A 21,731-nucleotide genomic window follows, 5' to 3' on the forward strand; every position below is an offset into this window, starting at 1 on the left:
AAACTAAACAGTTGTGTTGCTGGTAAAGCCATAGGGCAGTTGTAGCCAAGTGGTTAAGGTAGGGGACTACTAAAGGTTGCTGGTTCAAGCCCCACCACTGCCAGGTTGCCACTGTTGGGCCCTTGAGCAAGGCCCTTAACCCTCAATTGCTTCGACAATATACTGTCACAGTACTGTAAGTCGCTTTGGATAAAAGCGTCTGCCAAATGCTGAATATGTAAACTGCCTGCCACATCAACATATGTCCTGATGACCTGGATTTGACCTTACCTCAGTCTCCAGTCAATGTCTAAAAGCAGATTCACACATGCTCCTGGTGTCTTTCATTTAGTAGGTGGATGAGGTGCACTAAATTGCCTTTAGGTTTGAGTGGGTAAGTGAAAGTGTATGTCTGTTGCCCTGTGATGGATTGCCAGGTTGTATTCCTGAGTTTCACCTACTGTTACTAGGTGGCGGCAAAACCAGGATAAAGCAGTTAGTTAACAGGAATTAAAATTTAAAAATGTCCCTGCAAAACATTTTATTTAACATTTATTTTATTTAAAACATTTAAGTCCACTTTTTTCATTAACCACTTTATACTGATCAGGGTCAGAGGACGTCTGGAGCATATTCAAAAACACTGGGCGCAAATATGGGGATAAAACCTAGAAAAAACCGCCAGTCCATCATAGAGCATTGGACTCTCACTTATTCACATGTACCCACATTTAGCTACAATTTAGAGTAGTCAGGTTATGTATATTTTAGGACATAGAAGAAAACCAAAGTACCTTGAGGAAACCAAAATAGACACCACACAAATATACAAACCTCATAGTGACTTCCAGAGGAAAGAGCCCCAGGAACTGTGCAACACCAAGAGTCTGTCCCACCTGCTACCTGGCACCAACTAAATCTATAAACTCCTTTTTTTTACAAGTGCTACTTTAAGGGTCATTTAGGTAGACTACTAATGTATTGATGTTCATTTATCCAGATAATCATGCAATTATATTTTACTTGTATATATCTTACATAAATATATGAACAAATGTAGCACATTTTGCTGCAACCACTACATTATATGAATATTAAAAATATAAAAGTACAATTTTGTTTAAATGGGAAAGATGTTTTTGTGGTAGCACCAATGATGTTACATTAAATTCTATATGCAACACATTAAAAGTGACAACAGACCAATGATTAGACACATTAGACACAATACGAAACACTTAACATGTCACTACAAAGAGTAGAAAAAAGGCTGACTGAAGGTAAAGGCGTTTAAATTTGATGTTTGGAGTTCATTGATTCTTCGCAAACCAAAATAAAGAAGCAAAAAAATGCCAACTATTTTAAATCTTCATTTTTAAACATGTTTTTGTTAAATGACCTTTATATAAAATCTCGGAAATGCTGTTTTTTGTTTTTAACAAAATAAGCAAAGGTTGAAAAGCAGGGTGGATCTATAGAAAGAACATCTTAGCCAACTCCTTAAAATAGATTAGAGGGGAATGCACACCTTATTGAAATGTACAGAACATAGCCTCAGTATGAACTTCACCTTTTCAGTGTGAGAGAATGCAGTAACTCGCCCACCCACTGCCGGTCTGACTTCCAGCGCTAAAGAATAAGCCTGGAGGCTAAAAGCAGTGTGAGGGCGAGTACACATCTCTCCATGTGGATTAAGTAAAAGAATGTTGGCTGAGGACAAACCAGGAAGAGCTATTAGGGGATTAGAGGGAATATGTACATAATGTCTTCAGATTTCCATGCAACATTTGCATTTATTCATTTCACAGACTTTTATCTGACACTACAGAAAATGAGTTTGAATCCAGTCAGATCCTAGAGCTTAAACCTGTGCTATCAATACTGTAGGACCAAAGCTGTCTTATTTAATCTGAAACAGGTAAAAAATACAGTAGTTAAAGGAAGAATTTAGAAAGCCATACCAGTGTGAATGTACATACTCTACATTACCTATAAAAAAATTTGATCATTCTCAGCAATGCAATGACACTAACATTTTACATTTACATTTTCGGCATTTAGCAAATGTTCTTATACAAAGCGACTTTTTGGAGAAATTCTTCCACTGTAAACATTTCTTTACTCTAGTTTAAATAGACAGCAGTCCATGAAAACAAATCTGCTGAAACTCTATTAGAACAAAGTTGTTTGTTTTTATTTTAAGAAGTGAATAAGAGCATTAGTAAGTACATGTTGGTTCTCAGCTTAAGTGCTAAGTAAAGAGATGGGGGTTTTTAGTCGTCTTTTGAAGACAGTGAGAGACTTAGATGTTCAGACAGACAGGGAAAGTTCATTCCACCACCTGGGTGCAAGTACAGAAAAGTGCCTTGATGCCCGTTTTCCTCAAGTGCTGGGTCTCGAGTAACATGGTAGTAACATGGTAGTAACATGGTAGTGAGTGTTGTTTTGATATGACTCTATAAGGTCCAGCAGTGTTGTTTGCATTTAAAATACTGTTTAAACATGCTGATTTATTAATAGGAACACATAACCTGTTAGCTGGAAACAATGGGCACATGGCAGAATTATAATCAGCACAGAGCTACAATCCATGGCAGGTTAACACAACCACAGACATCTACACACTCACATATATCTTTACAGGGTGTAAAGAAAGTAAAGGACTCAGAGGGAAAGGTTTACTATTCAAACCCCGGACCTGTGTACCCATGTTGCTGTGTGGCACCCATTCTACCAGCAGTTCTATTATGCAGCCCCCATATTTGATATGTATCATGTTTCAGTAGCAGATACAACAGTGGCTCCAATGGCTCAGACAGTCATATTTGCCACATGAGGGTTTTTACTTATCAGATAAAAACTGAACTGCACTCACTTGCAGTGTGAACAAAGCTATAGTTATTCTGCAACTGATACAAGAGATTAAATGATAAAGCAATGTAGCTGTAAAGGATAATGAAGCAAAAAACACTGGGAACTTCAGGTAGTCTTATGATCTGGCTGATTACTAGTGAGTCCTGGGTAACACAGTACTGCCTATTTATTAAGGAGGAATGTATGTGAATGCTGCTTCCTTTCAAATACCATATGTCCTTCCTAATGATACTGTATGTGGGATGACATGGATGACATGACACTTTCTATAGACTTTGGCTATCATTTATTAACCTCAGCAAATACATCAACCTAGCAAATGTCAATAAATTGAAAACAGATCTTTCATATTTCATTTTATGTTGTATTTGCTAATGCTTCACTGGTGTGACTGACCAGGGTAACATTATATCTGCAAGATATTGTTACATAAATAAGCATGAAGTCAAATGATTGGGTTTGATGCTGATATTAAAAATGATGGTGCTACTAATTCTTACTTAGTGTTATTCTATTTTGTAAATATAAAATGGATATTTATTCAAGAAGCTGATCACTGAGATGGGTTGTTTGTTGTACAGGTAGAACATGGACCAGAGTTCTATGGTCTAAACACAAGGTCTTAGTTTAAATATAAATCAAAACACTGACACAGCTGGAAATAAGACAAAGTATGCACTCCATTTGTGTGACTTCATTAATCCTTTGATTGATTATTATCTTTAAATAAAGATGAAATCTTTACACTATGACAATTATTTTAATGCTGTTAAGTAGCCGATTATCTAAACATGTCAACTTGTGTGACAGTCATGTCCTATATTGTGGCAAAATAGTTCATATTTTTGAATTAAAATTTAAATTTTTGATTTAAAAAAGATTAATTACAATTAAAAAAATAATAATAATAATCAGACAAGTATGTGTCCAAGTTCACGTCAACTACCAGTATCCTGATCTTTATTTCAGAGTGCCTATAATGGCTCAGTTTCTTAGTTTCTAAATAACAAATGACCATGAAATAACCAGGAAAGAACATCTCTAGTATTTACTACAGGCCAGAAAATTAAATACAAGCATATACTTCAAAACTAGGCATAAAAAATCTACCATAGCAGATGGAAACATGCCTGTTTAAAACTTTCTTGGGGCTACTTAAAAGTGGCAAATGTTCCTCCAATAAATAACTGACACTGCAGACAGCAAGGCCAAGGTCTTTTCGATAGTTGAAGTTGCTCGTTAAGTAGGGGAAAATAATAAATTCAAGGCAATAGAACACAACAGTACGATGCTAAAGATTTATAGTTAGAGCCAGACTTTTAAACAACGACTAAAAGCTGGATTGTTACATTTTTTGCAGGCACAGTGACTGACCTACAATAGCAATCAGAAATATTTAAATCAACAAACAACAAATGTTACCACAGCACTGACCAGAAGGAACCATTCAATGAAGAAAAAAATATGACTGACTTATTTTAAGTCTGTAAAATCTTAGAACTCATTTAATGTCTGTAGAATTTTACAATGAATAACCAATTGATATTTCAGGCAGAAGTGTGCCCCCTTCTGGCAATAACAGGTCATTGCAAATGTTTCTACACTTGATCCAAACCGATCTAAAAAACCTCGATAATCCTGTCAGGCGGAGGAGTGCTTATGTCGTTTTCACTCTCTCACTCTGTGATTAATTGCTCCATTTACCCCTGAGTGAGATGGCTCAGGCTCTTCCAGTCAACTCTGACATTCACAAACTGGCCATTGTGAGCACACAGAAGAGCAACTCTGCTTTGTTTGCTTTGTTTCCACAGTGTGTCTTGGTAACAGGCTGTGTGAGATATGGAACTTTGCTGGAAGGTAGCAAAAAGTTTACTTTAACACTTTTATACTTCAGTGAATTTTTATATACATGTCTGTTTTTAATTTTGCAGGATAATGCTTCACACACTGAACTCTATCTAGCAAAAAGGTAATGCTGCTTGTGGATAATTGTATAATTGTAAAATGCTAGGCTAAATTTTTAACATCAGTGTAAAGCTCATTTGTATGATCATCTTTATCTTCTTGGACCTTAAAGCTGTTCCAGATTTGTCCGGATTCACCCAGCTTAGATACATATGGCTTAATAATAACAGGGTAGGTAGGTCATCACTTTGTAAATTAAGTCAATGTGGCTACACTCAAACTGGAGGTAAAATCAGTGATTTTGAATTGCCACAGGCGCTTAGACAATCACAATCATTTCCAGTTCTGGAAAAATGAGCAAATGCATCCTCTACAGGAAAAAAGCTTAAATATGTTTCATTTTAGTGCACGATTTCTATTTATGAGCTCAACAAAACAAGAAATTTGACCAGGGGTAAGGAAACAATATTGATTGTCCAGGAATGGGGTGTCCAACAAGCTAATAGTCAAATGTCCACATACTTTTAGTCATATAGTGGATATTAAGAACTTGTACACACAGGCATCAGAACTGGACATCTGAGCAATAGAAGAAGGTCGACTGGACTGACTAATTCTGTTCTCCTAGATCACATAGACAGTCGGGCATGTGTGCATTTATCCATTAACCTATGGAAGACATGGCACCTACAGGGGTTGGACAAAATAACTGAAACACCTGGTTTTAGACCACAATAATTTATTAGTATGGTGTAGGGCCTCCTTTTGCGGCCAATACAGCATCAATTCGTCTTGGAAATGACATATACAAGTCCTGCACAGTGGTCAGAGGGATTTTAAGCCATTCTTCTTGCAGGATAGTGGCCAGGTCACTACGTGATGCTGGTGGAGGAAAACATTTCCTGACTCGCTTCTCCAAAACACCCCAAAGTGGCTCAATATTATTTAGATCTGGTGACTGTGCAGGCCATGGGAGATGTTCAACTTCACTTTCATGTTCATCAAACCAATCTTTCACCAGTCTTGCTGTGTGTATTGGTGCATTGTCATCCTGATACACGGCACCGCCATTGGATGCACATGGTCCTCCAGAATGGTTCGATAGTCCTTGGCAGTGACGCGCCCATCTAGCACAAGTATTGGGCCAAGGGAATGCCATGATATGGCAGCCCAAACCATCACTGATCCACCCCCATGCTTCACTCTGGGCATGCAACAGTCTGGGTGGTACGCTTCTTTGGGGCTTCTCCACACCGTAACTCTCCCGGATGTGGGGAAAACAGTAAAGGTGGACTCATCAGAGAACAATACATGTTTCACATTGTCCACAGCCCAAGATTTGCGCTCCTTGCACCATTGAAACCGACGTTTGGCATTGGCACGAGTGACCAAAGGTTTGGCTATAGCAGCCCGGCCGTGTATATTGACCCTGTGGAGCTCCTGACGGACAGTTCTGGTGGAAACAGGAGAGTTGAGGTGCACATTTAATTCTGCCGTGATTTGGGCAGCCGTGGTTTTATGTTTTTTGGATACAATCCGGGTTAGCACCCGAACATCCCTTTCAGACAGCTTCCTCTTGCGTCCACAGTTAATCCTGTTGGATGTGGTTTGTCCTTCTTGGTGGTATGCTGACATTACCCTGGATACCGTGGCTCTTGATACATCACAAAGACTTGCTGTCTTGGTCACAGATGTGCCAGCAAGACGTGCACCAACAATTTGTCCTCTTTTGAACTCTGGTATGTCACCCATAATGTTGTGTGCATTGCAATATTTTGAGCAAAACTGTGCTCTTACCCTGCTAATTGAACCTTCACACTCTGCTCTTACTGGTGCAATGTGCAATTAATGAAGATTGGTCACCAGACTGGTCCAATTTAGCCATGAAACCTCCCACACTAAAATGACAGGTGTTTCAGTTATTTTGTCCAACCCCTGTAGATGCACTGTAGGACCAACACACAGATGTTGACTTACTGGCTATGTAATGCTACCAGATACCTCAGGACTCCTTTAGTAGTTTTGTGGAGTCCATGTGAGTCAGAGCTATTCGACTACATTGTTTCTGTGTTTGTAGATAAAGCAGTTACGTGGTGATGTGTTCAGCTGCTGCTTAGCTGAGCTGTACCTCCAGAATAATGACATCATCTCAATCTCAGGTACTTCTTCAATAATATATCAGTTGTAAATAAAACATTTAAATATTTCAATTTTTGAATCTTAGAATTACCTCAGACAGCAGTTTAAACACATTTACATTTTCAGCATTTAGCAGACGCTTTTATCCAAAGCGACTTACACAGTGAGCGGAACACAATGAGCAATTGAGGGTTAAGGGCCTTGCTCAAGGACCCAACAGTGGCAACTTGGTGGTGGCGGGTCTTGAACCGGCAACCTTCTGTTTACTAGTCCAGTACCTTAACCACTGAGCTATCACTGGCCACATACACATTAACAGTAACAGAAAACAGAGAGCTTGTTTCTAACCACCATTATAATAAAATACACAGGGGAGTTTCTTTTCCAGAGCAGTTAATGAATGTTTATGCAAAACACATTGTAAAACATTTTAATTTTTGTCCTTAACGGTCCTTTTTTAAACTAGTGTGGTTCAAATCTGCCAATTTTCAAAATTTCAAAACTGGCAGCGCGCACTTGTGTTTCATTACAATTTCATGCTAGAACCCACAGGCTACTTTAAAATTACATTCCTGAGTGATTAAATTGGTAAAAGAGTCGTATATAATATTGCCTTATGGTTCTATTTTAAAGTTTCTTATTTTTCATGTATAACCATCCAGCAGAACTTACACTGTCCATCACTGCATTTCTGTTTGATCTTCACTCATATGTTCACCCACAGGGGCTTTGAGGCACCTGCACTTTCTGCAAGTCCTGCTGCTTCATAATAACCAGCTGAAAAATCTGGACGAGACAGGGACCGAGCTGAGGAACATGAAGCACCTCCAAACCCTCAGTAAGTCCAAACCGTGCATCAAAATGTCCATCATGTATAGTAGCTAAGGAAAGAACAGAAAAACCCTTGGCTCAGACACTCATCAAAGAAGCTTAATCCTGGATTTTCTGTAAAGCGTGACAGGTGACCATTTGTTTCCTATGTAGATGCACTACATGTAGCCACAATTTGTGCAACAGTGGAAAAAGACACAGGGACAGGACAATACGCTACATATGAACTGATATTTTTAGTCAGTAAAATATAACAAATATGAAATGAATGTCCAACAACAGATGCCCTCATGGCTTTAGTTTCCTTCTGCATATAGCTCCCACTTTAGGTCTCTTAATACATTAAACAGTAAAACAGTCATGTGTAATCATTATTTACACATTTTGGCACCTTCTGGTCAGTGCCTGTTTACAGGTGGCTCTCTACATGCCCAGTCTTTGTTGAGGGCCAACACGACCATTGGATACCTAAGACCTGGTCTTAAACTGGTCATCTTAAACTGGTTCCATAAACATGTTGGTGAGTTTAATGTACACCTCCTCTTCTCATCCAGCTACTGGATCTGAATCCAATAAAGGTCCTTTGGCATGTGGTACAACAAGTGGTTCATCAATCAGGTCAACATGTTCTAAAATCCAAAAGGGATTTATAACACTGTGTGGAATCTACAAAGAAGGGTGTTCTAAAATCAAAGTATGGTGTTTTTAAGAAATTGAACAATTTACTGTTTTAATAGTTCTGCATCACTGACCTTCATAATTATTTTCTTTTATGGCTTTAGCTTAAAGATCCGTTGGAAAAAAAATTATAGCACTAAAACTAGCAGAAGAAAAATTTGAATGACATTTTCAAGAGGCGAGTAAAGCTGCATCCTTGTTACCTGCCATGCACTAAATTCATAGTCTCCTCAATATTACACATACTTATAATAACTGTGTATAAACATGATTTTTAAATGAACACAATGCAGGATTTTTAAGAAGCAACACTGTCCTGCAGAGTTTTATCGAAGAAGCTAATAATGACAAAATAATCCTTAAATAACCCGTTGCAGCATTGATGTGATTTTTGCTAAAACATGTTCTCTGGTGTTCTGTTGCCCGATTAAAACCATCAATTCCAAAGCACAAAGTTTTTACATCTGAATATAGGCTACCTTTATAAATGAACCATGACTCATATAAGCTGTCGGACTGAAAGAAACACTGCTTGGCATTTGACAAAACAACATATTTTCTATGAAGCACATAACTGACTGGACGTGCCTACAATAACAATGGTACATTGTGTTGCTGGTGATGTATTCCTCCTCCATTCCTTTATTATTTGTTCTAGATCCAGCTCTTTTTTTTTAGAAGTAAGTAGTACCTGTTAAAAAACAACAATCTCTCTTGTTAAATCATAAGAAGAATTTAGAAAACCCTTATGCCTTTATTTAATGTCTGGCTTTGGGTACAGATTACTTTCACACATGGTTCATTTCGGAGTGCCAGACACAAAGCTGGTCTGGTTAATAGTTTTTACACTGGACTGAAAGTACCAGATTTTTGATGCAAACTGTGAAGAATGATTAGTTTGTTTTGAGCTCTGTTATCAAGTTCTCCAGTGTGGTGTGTTTGGTGTAAATGCGGTTCACCACAGCCCCCTGGAGGAGCAAAAACGGACAACAGCCAACATCCTTACTGTCAAACAAAACGAACGTGCTCTCATTATTGTGCTTAAAAACCATGTATAATAAACAAAAGACTAATTTATAACCCACATTTTTTTTAAACGATCGCTCCCTTCTTTTACTTCAACTTAAATTGAGATTGAAGAACAAATCTAGCAACAGTACTCCAATCGTTTTTGTTATTTAATGATTTTTGAAATGAGATTAAAACGAGACCCCTGCTTCTTATTCTCCCAATTTAGTCATTTCCAATTACCGATTGTAAATTCACTGACATTTGTGATATCTTCCTTTTGGCCAAGGAGAGCTACGCTATATGACCCACCTGCTCCCCAAAGCAGGTGTCCAGACCAGTGAGATCAAATATCTTAAGAGACAGTGGTAAGTGACCCTGTCTGGCCTTCCCTCCCTCAAACACAGCCAACTGTGTTCTTGTATGCGAGAGTCAAAATCACAAACTTAAACACCCATGCAGTGGTACGCTACCGCGATGCCACTTGAGCTGCAACGATATTTTACCACAATTTGCTTTGTTGTTCAATTCATTCCACCTAGCAGTTTAGAGATTTATTTTTATCGTAGCAGTACCAATCAAGGTGGAGTTAACAAGTTAGCTTTGTGTCATGTGTACTACCCAACCACAAATACAGACGTGGCCACATGGTTTAAGGCACATGCATCTAAATAGTTATGCTGTTTATGGTTAGCATGTTTAGTTAACTCTCCATCTGACATTCTACATACATGACGCTGAACTGGTTCTACGCTTGCTGGTTTATCAGTTAATCCTTGACTACTGACAGTTGGTTATTGGTTAAAAGAAACTGTCAAAATTTGCATCCCTAGTAAGAAACCATGCCCACTTCACCGCAAGATATAACACGCTTATTAGCTGGTTACCAAATACCTATTAATATTTCAGTTTTATGACAGCCATAATGTCAAATGAATAAAAAGAAAAGGAAACAAATCGTGTGGAGCAGGCACATCCAACCTTTTAAGACCCGAGGGCATCTCTACTTGCCAGTCAATTCTGAGTCCTTATTGCACTGGCATTCAGGTACTCTGCTCCAAGCAAAGTGTTTACCTGGTGTTGGTAGGAAAACCTAAACAAATTACAGCATCATGTTATGGAACCAACCTCTGCTTAAATCTCTTGAAATACCTTTAACTTAAGCAACTATCATAAATATATAAATACTTTGACTAAATCTGTTCATCCATCCAAATCACTTATATAATTCTAACTGTACTAAATCTAAAAATTAACAGTATAGTTAAATACATAATACATGAACAAAGACCCTTTGTGCATCGGTTTAGCAAACCTGTTGGATTTTCCATTAGATTTCATTTGCCAAATACTCCCTGGCAGAACTTCTTGACAGATTTTGGATAACATTGAGATCAGAGAGTTATACACAAGTCATTTCTAATAATCATTATGAAGTGCAGCACTGGGCAGATGTCGTGTCTCTGTCACCCACATGACTCAGTCTGCATTTATTGGAATGGGTTCGGCACTCTCGGTTTTTATAAGGGTGTCTGACATGCTGGTAACTTCTCTCTGCTCTATAGACAAATCCTCCATGGCATTTGATGTTTCTTCTGATGCTTTTTTCTCCTCCAACTCTGAAGGAAATAAAGCAGGCCAGGTTAACATAATGACTGGCAGTGGTTTTGAATTCATATGCTTTTCATATGTATACTATGATGGCACAACAAAGTACTGGCACAGCTCTGCGCTGGTGATGTGGTTAAATCAAAGGGACACATTAAAAGCCAGAGGCTGACAGAATACCTTTGGCCTGTTTCTCTAGTCGTTTGGCTGAATCAGATTCATGCTTCTGTCTCTGCTCCTGCAGTTTCTTGCAGACTTTTTTATGGGTGAACCAGTGCAGCTTCTGGCAGTCTTGGTTACAATAGATCACCTGAGGATATTATAATGTGCTGTCAGTGATGCAGGTTATAAGTATGAATACAAATATGAATGCATGACTAAAGGAGTAGAGAAGTGGAGAAAAATGTGTACCATTTTGCAGATGGAACACCTCTTCTCTGCTCCTTTCTCTCCACAGGTGGTACAAAACTCAGCATCCATGAAGCCCACTTGCCCTGTAATGGCCTGGGTAAGAACTGACAAAGCTGTGGGGTCATTGCCCTGGAGAGAGGGGGGGGGGGGGGGACATGTATTTTTAAAAACATAGTATGTATGACATCATGCTTTATTACAATTTGGATTTAAAATGTGCGAAAATTGAATTTTATCAAGCTGAAATTGTTTATCATTACTTGAATAATGTGATACATTATTTCAGAATTTACAAAATTATTTTGTTTAATATTCCTGCTTAGGTGGTGACGCGGTAAAACCACAGTAGCCCACTACTGATGAGGTCTGGGGTTCGAATTACAGCATTACTATTGGTTAGTCAAGTGTTTACACACACGATTGGCTATGTTTGTGGTTGGCAAACAACCTAGCCACTGGGAGCTGTGCTGGTCCCAAGCCTGGATACAAAATAAGGAGGGTTATGTCAGAAAAAGCATTGGTGTAAAACGTGCCAAATCAGGTATGTGGACCAGAATATAGGAGCACCCTAAAGAAAAAAAAAGTCTCAACTACGTCTTGACATTGTTTTACTTACCATTTCCACAGGTGCTATACTTCTGACAAGCTGCTGCAGCAGAGTAGCATCACAGTAAGGAAATTTTCGGATGCATTCACGTAGGAATTTTTCCTGAAACACTGGAAAGCCGTCGCTGTCTCGACCCTTCAGTAGACTGGGTAACAATAAAAAGTTTTTTTTGTTTTAGAGTGAAGCAAGTAAAGCAGCTTGTGTTTTAACACATCAACATGTCTGTGTACACGTACACACACACACACACACACACCTCCATCTCACATTCCTTAAACCATGGATTTTGCTATACCTTTTAATAAGACCTTCCAGCTTATCTTGTTGGTCTTTAAGGAAGGAACCACATTTCTGCAGCACACAGCTGATGTAGTGCATCTTCATGGCCAGCACCTCGTTCATGTCCTGCTGCTTTACACATTTCTCACAGATCAGCTCCATCACTTTATGGCACTTCTCAAGAGCTTCTACATCCAGAAGCAGAGGGTTCTCCTTTATTAGCATCACCATCTGCAGAGGAGACCACATTTGTCAGAAGATCTTAGGGATCCTACTAATAATGCCCCCAAAAATTGCAAAGAACCTTTTGTTTATGATCAAAATACTGATCAAAGAACTTGAAAGCTTTTTAGCAAAATGTGAAATCCCTGGATCATCCACCTTTTGAGAAATATAATTACTAGTCTTTGCTGTATAAGCCCTCATTTCTACAAAAAACTACAATTTTTTTTTCTTTCAATATTGTAAGTCATATTTCTCTATTACCTTTTATAAGCATTTTCTTTTTCTTGCTATTTAGAGTTTTATATTATTGTTTTATATCCCAAATACATGTGCTTACTGTATGCACCTGATACAGTAAATCTGAATGAATTTTTAGTGCCCTACACCCAGCTTATTTAAACATATAACAGAGCATCATTACGATAGTAATGCATTGTTTAAATCATCAAAAGGCAAGAGTGTGATTTTGATAGATACTGAAAATGTCTTTGTGAACATCGCCTAGAAGTGTATTTCTATTCATCTGTTGCCTGATGACAATGTTACAATTAGCATTATTACAGTTTAAAAACAAAAATAACACCAAACATTTTAAGTTAAAAAGGGCCAGTGGATGTGTGGAAGTGGATGTTGAATTTATAAGTACCTTGACAGGGTTAAGATTGGTGGTCATGATGATTTTATGCAAAGGTCCAGCCAGTTTTGGAGGCAGTTTGGGCTCTTTTTCTAAACCTTGTGGTTTTGTATAATAATCGAGTCTCTTCCGGGAGAAAAAATTATTAATGACAGTCACACAGTCATGCTGCCCTGTATAGAAGGGAAAAAAACCAAGTTACATTTCATTATATTCTATATATTTACAGTTTCTTTATAGCACAACACAAATACTCTTCTTACGGACAATGATGATTTACATCATCATTAATGTACATGAGAATGCTTTTTACTGTTTTTGGAAAAACATTTTAATCATTTATATGTAAAGTCTCTGCCTTCTAATCTTACAAATCATGCAGTTTAATTCCCAGTTGGCATCAGGACACCACCAGTGTGAAAATTGAGGTGTGTTATGAGACTGTGAACTTTAGCTCAAATATATAAGATTTGTGAGGTTTGTTTCATTTAAATTTTTTACATTTTCAGCATTTAGCAGACGCTTTTATTCAAAGTGACTTACAGTTGTGACAGTATACAACCTAAGCAATTAAGGGTTAAGGGCCTTGCTCAAGGGCCCAACAGTAACAACCTGGCAGAGGTGGGGTTTGAACCGGCAACCTTCTGATTACTAGTCCAGTACCTTAACCGCTAGGCTACAACTGCCCTTTCAGATTTTATTCACAAGGCCCAAGGTTTAAAAATACAATGTCCCAACATGCTTATGGTCAGGTGTCCACATACTTTTGGCCTTATAACGTATTTGCACTATTTATTGCATGCATTGTCAACCCACCAACAAAAGCAGCCATTTGTGCTGCTGTTCTGCCTACTGAGTTCACCACATCTGTCTCTGCTCCAGCATCCAGCATCATCCTGGTGATCTCAGTCTTGCCTTAAACACACAAAGTAATTATGATTTAAAGCAAGATTCATAGAAGCACAAACAGAGCCAGAAAGTGTCCCTGACATTAGTCTATTCAGTCATCTAGATTAGATTACTAAATCAGTTTAACACACACACAAATAGAGATTAATGGTAAGGCATACCAGAGAGTCCTGCGAACATAAGAGCAGTATAGCCATGTTCATGCTCGTTGCAGTTAACGTCCGCTCCATGTTGCAGCAGCAGCTTACACATATCTGCTTTGCCTTTGTAGGCAGCATGCATAAGGGGGGTCATTCCATACTAAAGAAAAAATATATATAAATCAAAAAAGTACTAAAAACAGTACCTAAAATCATTGCAAAAATACATTTCAAGAAATGATAGTGATAACATTTGGTCAATATATGTGAATATATAAGTGAAGGCCAGTTCACAGTCGCCACAGCGGATCATTTTGGACCGATCTGGCACTTTTTACGACCTTGCTTATTTTATCCGGGCTTTTGACCGGCACTGAGATTGTTTGATATAAAACAATTTAACATTGAACACAAACACAAAAAAAAATCAAGTAACACCTGATCGTGGCTAAGACATCAAATAACCAACATTAGTGTTTAGGTGATCTGCTTGTAATTACAGTTGATACAGCATTAACACCAAGAAAGAATTCTAGTTTTTCTGTGGTCGTGTTGCCAGTATGTAAAGCCGCCAGTTCTAATTTCTAAATAACATTTGACACAATGTGTAAGGAAAGCTTACATGATAAATCCAGAGTTGACTGGGAGTAAATCGGCAGTTCTTGAACACATTAATTTATTTTGGCTCTAATGTTAAATGCTGACTGTGATAGCACCACCACTTTAAACAAGAAACCATCACAAGCAGACTAAGCAAATATCCAGCTTTATGGCTACAGCTGCTTTCGAAGTCAAGTGTTCCCGACATCTGATTTTGGCAACTGGTGGAGCATGCTACAACCATTCCCTACCTCTTATACAAACATACTGTAGGATGGGCTTGTTTATTATACCAGAATAAAATAATCTCACAGTGCATGTACACCAATAAATTACAAACAACCTACAATTAACAAATTATAAACAACCTACCTCATCCAGACAGTTGACTCTGACATCTTTGCAGCCGAGCAACCTTGAGGCTTCCTGCACATTTCCTACAATGAAACAAACATGACATTATGTCACAGTTAAAATAACTCTTTTCAATAATACATTGCTTACTAGTTAGCTCCCAACCTTAAATAGCTCCCTAAAATAAGAATTTTAATTATTTAATTTCACCAGCTGACCAAGACGTTGGACACTGGGGAGCTCGGGGTGTAAACAAAAGGTCAGTGTTACAGTTAAACTCATTATGAATTTATGTATTAATTTAGGAAGAAAACTTTGCATTAGTCCTGGTAAACAACAAGGGACCGCACATGCATTTGTTATATTAGTCTCTATACAATAAATACAAAAATCGACATTAAAACCACCTGTATGGAATAATATGATCCAACATTGATGGTTAGTCAGTAACAGATTGTTAGCACGCTAGCTAGCAGAAAATTTCCCAAATTATTTGTAGAAACTAAAAGTAATTAAAACGGCTCATTTATCTCAGTAACTAATGCTTTATCTAACATTTCATAGTCTGTTTAATACAACTTAAGCAATAATGAGAATCTAACTCTGTTACCATAGCAGCACTCAATCAGTTTAGTGGTTAGCTAACATGCTAACGTTGACGTTTACCTGCAGCAATAACCTGAAGTAACTCCTTCTCAGTGTCAGTTAATGCTCCTTTCTTTGGAGCAGACATGATGAACTAATGCTTTAAATAATATTTTTTAAAAATAATAATTTCGTTATATGTAGGCGAATAACTGTTCACTATGACATGCAGGCGAGATTAATCTCAGTGTAAGTACAGCTAGCTCGGCTGCAGTGTGCGCCTCTTAACCGAGCTCACCCGGACTGTACCATGTCTATTTCAAAAGGGGGAAATTAAAATGTCCTGTTGTAAAGTTCTGTAACTCTTAAAGCTTTTATTTCTGTATCATTTACATACAAACCTATATTTATAAATTATTTCGAAGTTAACGTTTGCTTAATAAGCAGTTTTTAAATAATAGATTAAATATAAAGAACTTACTATCGCACTATCAGAGCGTGCCATAGTGGTATAAGCCACCAAAGTCTAGAAGATTCAGCAGTAAATCCTGCTTCTGTTTTTGGTGCATTTATAGTTTTTAGAAGAATTTTCAACATATTGGCGTCTTATTAATCTTACAAGAATCCTAATGTCACAACATTAGCACTAACCCCAAAATGTGCGTGGAGATGCATATTTCGATTGCGCATGTCATGGATTTATTAAATGCTGGGTTTAATAGTTACTTGTGGTACTCAGCCCAGCAACCTGTTGGCAGTTGTGGCCTGGCCAGCTGGCATGAAGATTTGAGTGACTTTAGTAAGGGCCAAATCGTTAAGGCCAGACGACTAGGTCAAAGTATCTAAAACATGGGGTGCCCACAGGCAGCCGAGATGAGTAAATGGTCAGTGGTCAAAAGATCAGTGGTCCAAAGAGGGCCAAGCTAGCTGCCAAGCTGCCAACAGGTTGTTGGGCTGCCAAAACGTATTGATGTCAGAAGACGTGCTTGCTGTTGCATCTGGTAAAGCCCAACACGAGAGCTACTGTTGTTCAAATTGCACATCATTTTAATACCGGTGATCAAGTGAATATGTCATGACACGTCATTATATCAATGTCATTATTTGACTGTGCACCCCATTCCCCCCTAGTTACATTTTAGATCTGTGGGAAACACTGATGTGCAGTATTTATCTGATGATATTTTATTTACATTGCTATCCCTTTCAAAATTATACATGACAACATATTTCTGATGAGTACTTCAGCTTGTGAAACAACCTATTAACAAACTATTAATCATGCTTTATCTGCTATAAAAACCTAATAAAACTATGTTAAAATTTCAGAGAGATCAATAAGTGAAAAATGAAATTACAAGTATTAATTAAGAAGGTCTTAAGAGTGACATGATCAACAGGTGTCCCCACTGAGTGCTATCAGTTTTCCAGTGAAATGTATTGAATACTCGGTATTTGGACTTTGTTCCTTATTTAAATATTGAAGGAGCAAGTAACCAATCATCAGGCTTCACCTGCTCAGGTATGTTGAAGGAGGAGCACTGCAGGAGGTGCCATTACTTTCCTCATAGACGCTCCTCTCCTGTTCCATAACCTGAAGGAACTGCATAGGACTGAATAATCATCCAACATGATGTGTGGTGGATTTAATTGTTTAAGGAATACTCTGTGTGTGTTGAACATTCTGTATATGGTAAGTGTTCCTCTTTCTAAAAGGTGTTTTGGAATTTTGAGAAGTATTTATTTCTCTGAAAGCTGCCAGTAGATTTATTTCCTGCTTGCTATAAGTACTTTGTAAAAATATTGCTTTCCTATGTATTCACTAATGTGTTTTTATTTTAAGTGCTTCCCTTTCATGTGTTTCAAAGTAATTTTCATTTTCATGTTTTATCACCACTTTATTCTGGTCACTTTATATTTAGTCACGGTGGGTTCGATTTCCCCGGTATCACTGGGTGCAATGCAGTAACACACCAGACAGGATTTGCTTTGTGCAAATGGGCACAGTCAAGCTGGAATAGGAAAAGGCCTTCCCTAAACTGTATGTTTTTTTTCTTTTTCTCCCTGTACAGCTGGTGAGTTTACTCCTCATAGCAGTGGTAGGCTGGGGGAAATGGTTTGGACTGGTCTCCAGTTTCCAAGTAGTTGGTGCCATTGTTGGAGTGGGAGTATTTATGTTCTTTGTGGCTACACTGGGTCTCTATGGAACTTTGAAGCATCATCAAGTCTATTTGTTCTTTGTATCCTTTAAATTAACTATTTACTATACACTTACATTTCAGTACAATTATCAGAAAACATGTGAATGAGTTTGGTTTTTATATGAGAGAGGTTTTTACCTTTACTGTTTACAGTACATGTTCATCCTTTTCGTGGTATTTATCATACAATTTTCAGTGTCCTGTGCATGCCTGGCCATCAATAAAGAACAACAGGTAAGCAAAACATTACGATGGCTAATCAAATCTGTATTAGTAGACGACAAAGATTTGATAAGACAGTTTTGTTTTTGCTAGGTATACTGTCTTAAGTAGGAAAGTCCTTGTTTTCTTACTTACTTGCATGTTGGGAAGCATCGCACTGTAGAATAGATGGTAATTCATACAACACAATATATGTTTAAAGGTGTGGGCAAGAGTTAACGCAGTGAATGTCCAGCCCATGAGCCATAGTGGTCCATTTTTTTATACAACTTGCTTGACTACCAATGACATTTAAATGATTAATAAAGTAGTTTTGTAATTGACACAGAAAAACATTAAGCTTTTATTTAGCTACCTCTATGTTGTAAAACAGAGAAGATAGATAGATAGCAGAATGAATGAATGGATGGAAGAAAAGAAGGAAAAAGGATTTTAAAAACATTGAGAAATAATTGGAAGGAAAGAAGAATAAGACGAAAATAAAAGTGGAATAAGATGTTGAGAACAACAATGTTATGAGCAACTTCTTTATATGGTCTTTATCCTGTAGGAACTGCTTCTGGAGATTGGATGGAATAAATCTGACTCCATGCATTTGGAGAGAACGCTGAACTGTTGTGATTTTTCTGAGGTCAACTACAATGAAGCATGTGAAGCTGTAAGTATAACCTGAATTTACTTATAAAGACAGTCTATTCTCTTAAATGTGGTTATACATTTAATCAATTGTGCTCACAAAGTTTAAAATAAATACATTTGCTAATCAGTCAAGGTATTGTAAATGGAAGGATGTATGGTGATTCCAAAATGCAGGAGGGGACAGAAGGTCCACAGGAACCCCAGGCAATTAGTTGTTCAAAATTCATAATTTATTTATTGTGGCACCCTTGATCATACTGCATAGATCACAGAACAACACACACTATATATAACGCTTACTCATGATAAGTAATTATTTTGTCCAGAATTTTGGAGCAGCTGGTTGTTGATATGCCATCACCCAGCAACATGGGTTTTGGAGAACTGGGTTTGATTCTTGCCTCTGGTCAGTGTCTGTAAGGATCTTCTATCCATGCCTCCATAGGTTTCCTTCAGGTGCTTCAGCTTCATTTCAAATTAGTTCTAATTGCCCCTAAGTGTGAGTGAAGAAGTATGTTGCCTTGCTATAGATCGGTGAACTTTTACAAAGTATTTTGGCCAGTGTTTTTTGGGGGGTTACGGAGCCACGATAACTCTAACCATGATTAGTGTAAATGTAAATACTATAATTATCACTGCTTTATCCTGGTCAGTGTCACAGTGGGTCTGGCTTTCCTGGAATCAGTGGGTACAATGCAGTAACACACCCAGGACAGAATGGCAATCCATCACAGGGTATAGCATTAGCAAACAATGTCTGTATGTAGACTCTTGACCAGTTGATAGCACCACTGGGTATTCGAACCCTGAATCCCAGAGGTAGTATGTTAATTTACCGCAATTTACAGCGGCGCCACCCAAATGCTGATGTATAATTTTTTATTTTGTTAATCAAATGATTACATTATAATTAAAGTGCTTAACTGTGATTTTCTTTGACTACAGGCATGTTTTGAAAAGCAGCTGTGTGATCCATGTTCAGTGATCATTCAGAGGTATGCTGATGATGCATTGCGTTTTGTAGGTGGAACCAGTTTGTTCTTTAGTTTCACAGAGGTGGGTCAGTTCATTGTTTTACTCGTGTGCATGGTGCTTTACCTGATTTGATTTGTGTGAATACTTTTAAAGTACTTCTTGCTTCTAATCTATTAAGTGTGATTGGAGAAATTACAGTTAAAGTCAAAAGTTTAAACACTTGTAAAAGTTTTGTATATCTGTGCTGCGTTAGTGTTTATGCATACAGTTTTATATTTGTTGTTACATATGCATTATATTTTGAGTTTTATTAATCCATGATTTACTGTTGTTTCAGATTCTGTGTCTATGGCTAACATACAGATACAGGAATCAAAAGGATCCTCGTTTAAATACTCGTGCAAGACCTTAACGACAAGAAATACAGTTTTAAGCTTCTCACTGCTTTAACTACAGACATACTTGCTATCTTCATATACATGATGTTTATAAATATGTAAAGTTTACTCCTAACGATCCAGTTAACTGCATATTTACAACAGTAAATGATTGTGTGTGGTTAAGCAAAATACTAGCTGTTTTTTTAAAAAGTTATTTTTGTTTGCATTTGATATAAGATTGTAACATGGTGTCTGCAGTGATTATCAAAATGCCTACCTAGGGTTTTAAAATAGGATGTCTAACAAGCATTTGGTCAGTTGTTTACATAAATTTGTTCCTTTACATAACAGTCATGTTTCTTTAGAAAACATGAAGGTGGAACCAATCAGCTAGCTGACAAACATAATTAAACAACTGTAACTGCTGGGTCATTGATATGATGTATTTTTCCTAAAAAAATGTTAATTTACTGCATTGTAAAGATGCTTTTATTATATATATATATATATGTGTGTGTATTTTTTTTTTTTATCACAAATGTTAGTAAGAACTACATTATTAAATTCTGAGCAGGTTCTTTAAAAGTAGTTATGTTTCACATTTAAAGTGATGTCAATAATTTAGTGATGTGACCCTCATAATACACGTCCTTTACACTGATTCGTTTGCTGTAAAGGAACGTGTTATTTTGAACTGTGATGACTAATTCTGTGGCAAAGCCACATTACATAATTGGCATCAAAAATTCACCACCTACATTTCAGGAGTAATTCAAAACAAGATTTCTTTAAACAACTACTTTTAAAATATTAGTTAACAGTTTTTTAAACCTTACTTTAACCTTACCTCATTTCCCCAAGTGTTTCTGAAGGACTTGTAAACCTAAACCAAACATTGAAAAAGAGGTTTTGTCTCCTTTCTCTCCAGGTACTCATTAATGAATTTTTTTTTAAACTGAAAGTGTAAACTAGTAATTTTCTTCTAGGTTTCATATGTCTTTAAACCTCTTACCTAATCTCATATGTGACCTTTGCACAGGCTCACACCAACAGCAACCACGTGGTTGCACTCTGAACAGGATATAAACAGGAACTTCTAGATCACTTGTTTGGATAGTGCTGAACTACAACAGTGAGGTCATACTCAACCAAACACAGAACTGCTAAACTTGTCTGCAATGCGTACACATGTTTATAACACAGAGGAAAAGGTGACTACAGTATGACCTAGTAGACTTTTAAAGATATAAATTTTTATAATATTACACTTTATAATAATTAAATTTTAATATTACACGATGCACAGGTTGTCAGTCTTTGAAAAAGTTTCAAAATAGTCATACACATCTTGGCCAATGATCACATGTACAATCTTGCACTTAACACTGGTAAATATTTATTGATATAAACTCAATAAAGGAAAAAGTTTCTGTACCTCAGTTTGATGGTGTCTGATTTTTAGTTTTAACCTAGTTGATTATAACTGCAAGAATGTAAATACATTTTAAATTCACACATGAACAGGCAAATGTATGTGTGAACAAAGGT

The 21,731-nt window shown here is 37.3% G+C and overlaps 2 protein-coding genes across 4 annotated transcripts; one reads left to right on the forward strand and one right to left on the reverse strand.

Annotated features, from left to right (window-relative positions):
- Positions 1–9,140: 9,140 nt before the first annotated feature.
- On the reverse strand, positions 9,141–20,008 carry ankmy2a (ankyrin repeat and MYND domain containing 2a). Of its 3 annotated transcripts, XM_063016223.1 has the most exons (11): positions 18,325–20,008; positions 18,106–18,177; positions 15,200–15,264; positions 14,249–14,387; positions 13,995–14,093; positions 13,191–13,351; positions 12,336–12,550; positions 12,050–12,185; positions 11,434–11,562; positions 11,203–11,332; positions 9,141–11,033 (listed from the first exon to the last, which is right to left on the reverse strand). In XM_063016223.1, exons 4-11 carry the CDS (start codon positions 14,379–14,381, stop codon positions 10,894–10,896), a joined length of 1,143 nt encoding a protein of 380 aa, XP_062872293.1. In that variant the 5' UTR covers positions 14,382–14,387; positions 15,200–15,264; positions 18,106–18,177; positions 18,325–20,008; the 3' UTR covers positions 9,141–10,893. The 3 variants fall into 3 exon arrangements, with proteins under 3 accessions (XP_062872293.1, XP_062872292.1, XP_062872291.1); XM_063016222.1 differs by having other exon boundaries at positions 18,106–20,008; XM_063016221.1 differs by lacking the exons at positions 18,106–18,177; positions 18,325–20,008 and adding an exon at positions 15,848–15,946.
- Positions 17,375–21,575, forward strand: tspan13a (tetraspanin 13a). Its single transcript, XM_063016224.1, has 5 exons — positions 17,375–17,459; positions 17,839–18,201; positions 18,740–18,847; positions 19,774–19,884; positions 20,141–21,575. The coding sequence occupies exons 2-5, from the start codon at positions 18,124–18,126 to the stop codon at positions 20,213–20,215; spliced, it is 372 nt and encodes a 123-aa protein (XP_062872294.1). The 5' UTR covers positions 17,375–17,459; positions 17,839–18,123; the 3' UTR covers positions 20,216–21,575.
- Positions 21,576–21,731: the final 156 nt, after the last annotated feature.

Source organism: Trichomycterus rosablanca, chromosome 20 (assembly GCF_030014385.1).
Source record: "Trichomycterus rosablanca isolate fTriRos1 chromosome 20, fTriRos1.hap1, whole genome shotgun sequence".
In the NCBI taxonomy this organism is placed as follows: Eukaryota; Metazoa; Chordata; class Actinopteri; order Siluriformes; family Trichomycteridae; genus Trichomycterus; species Trichomycterus rosablanca.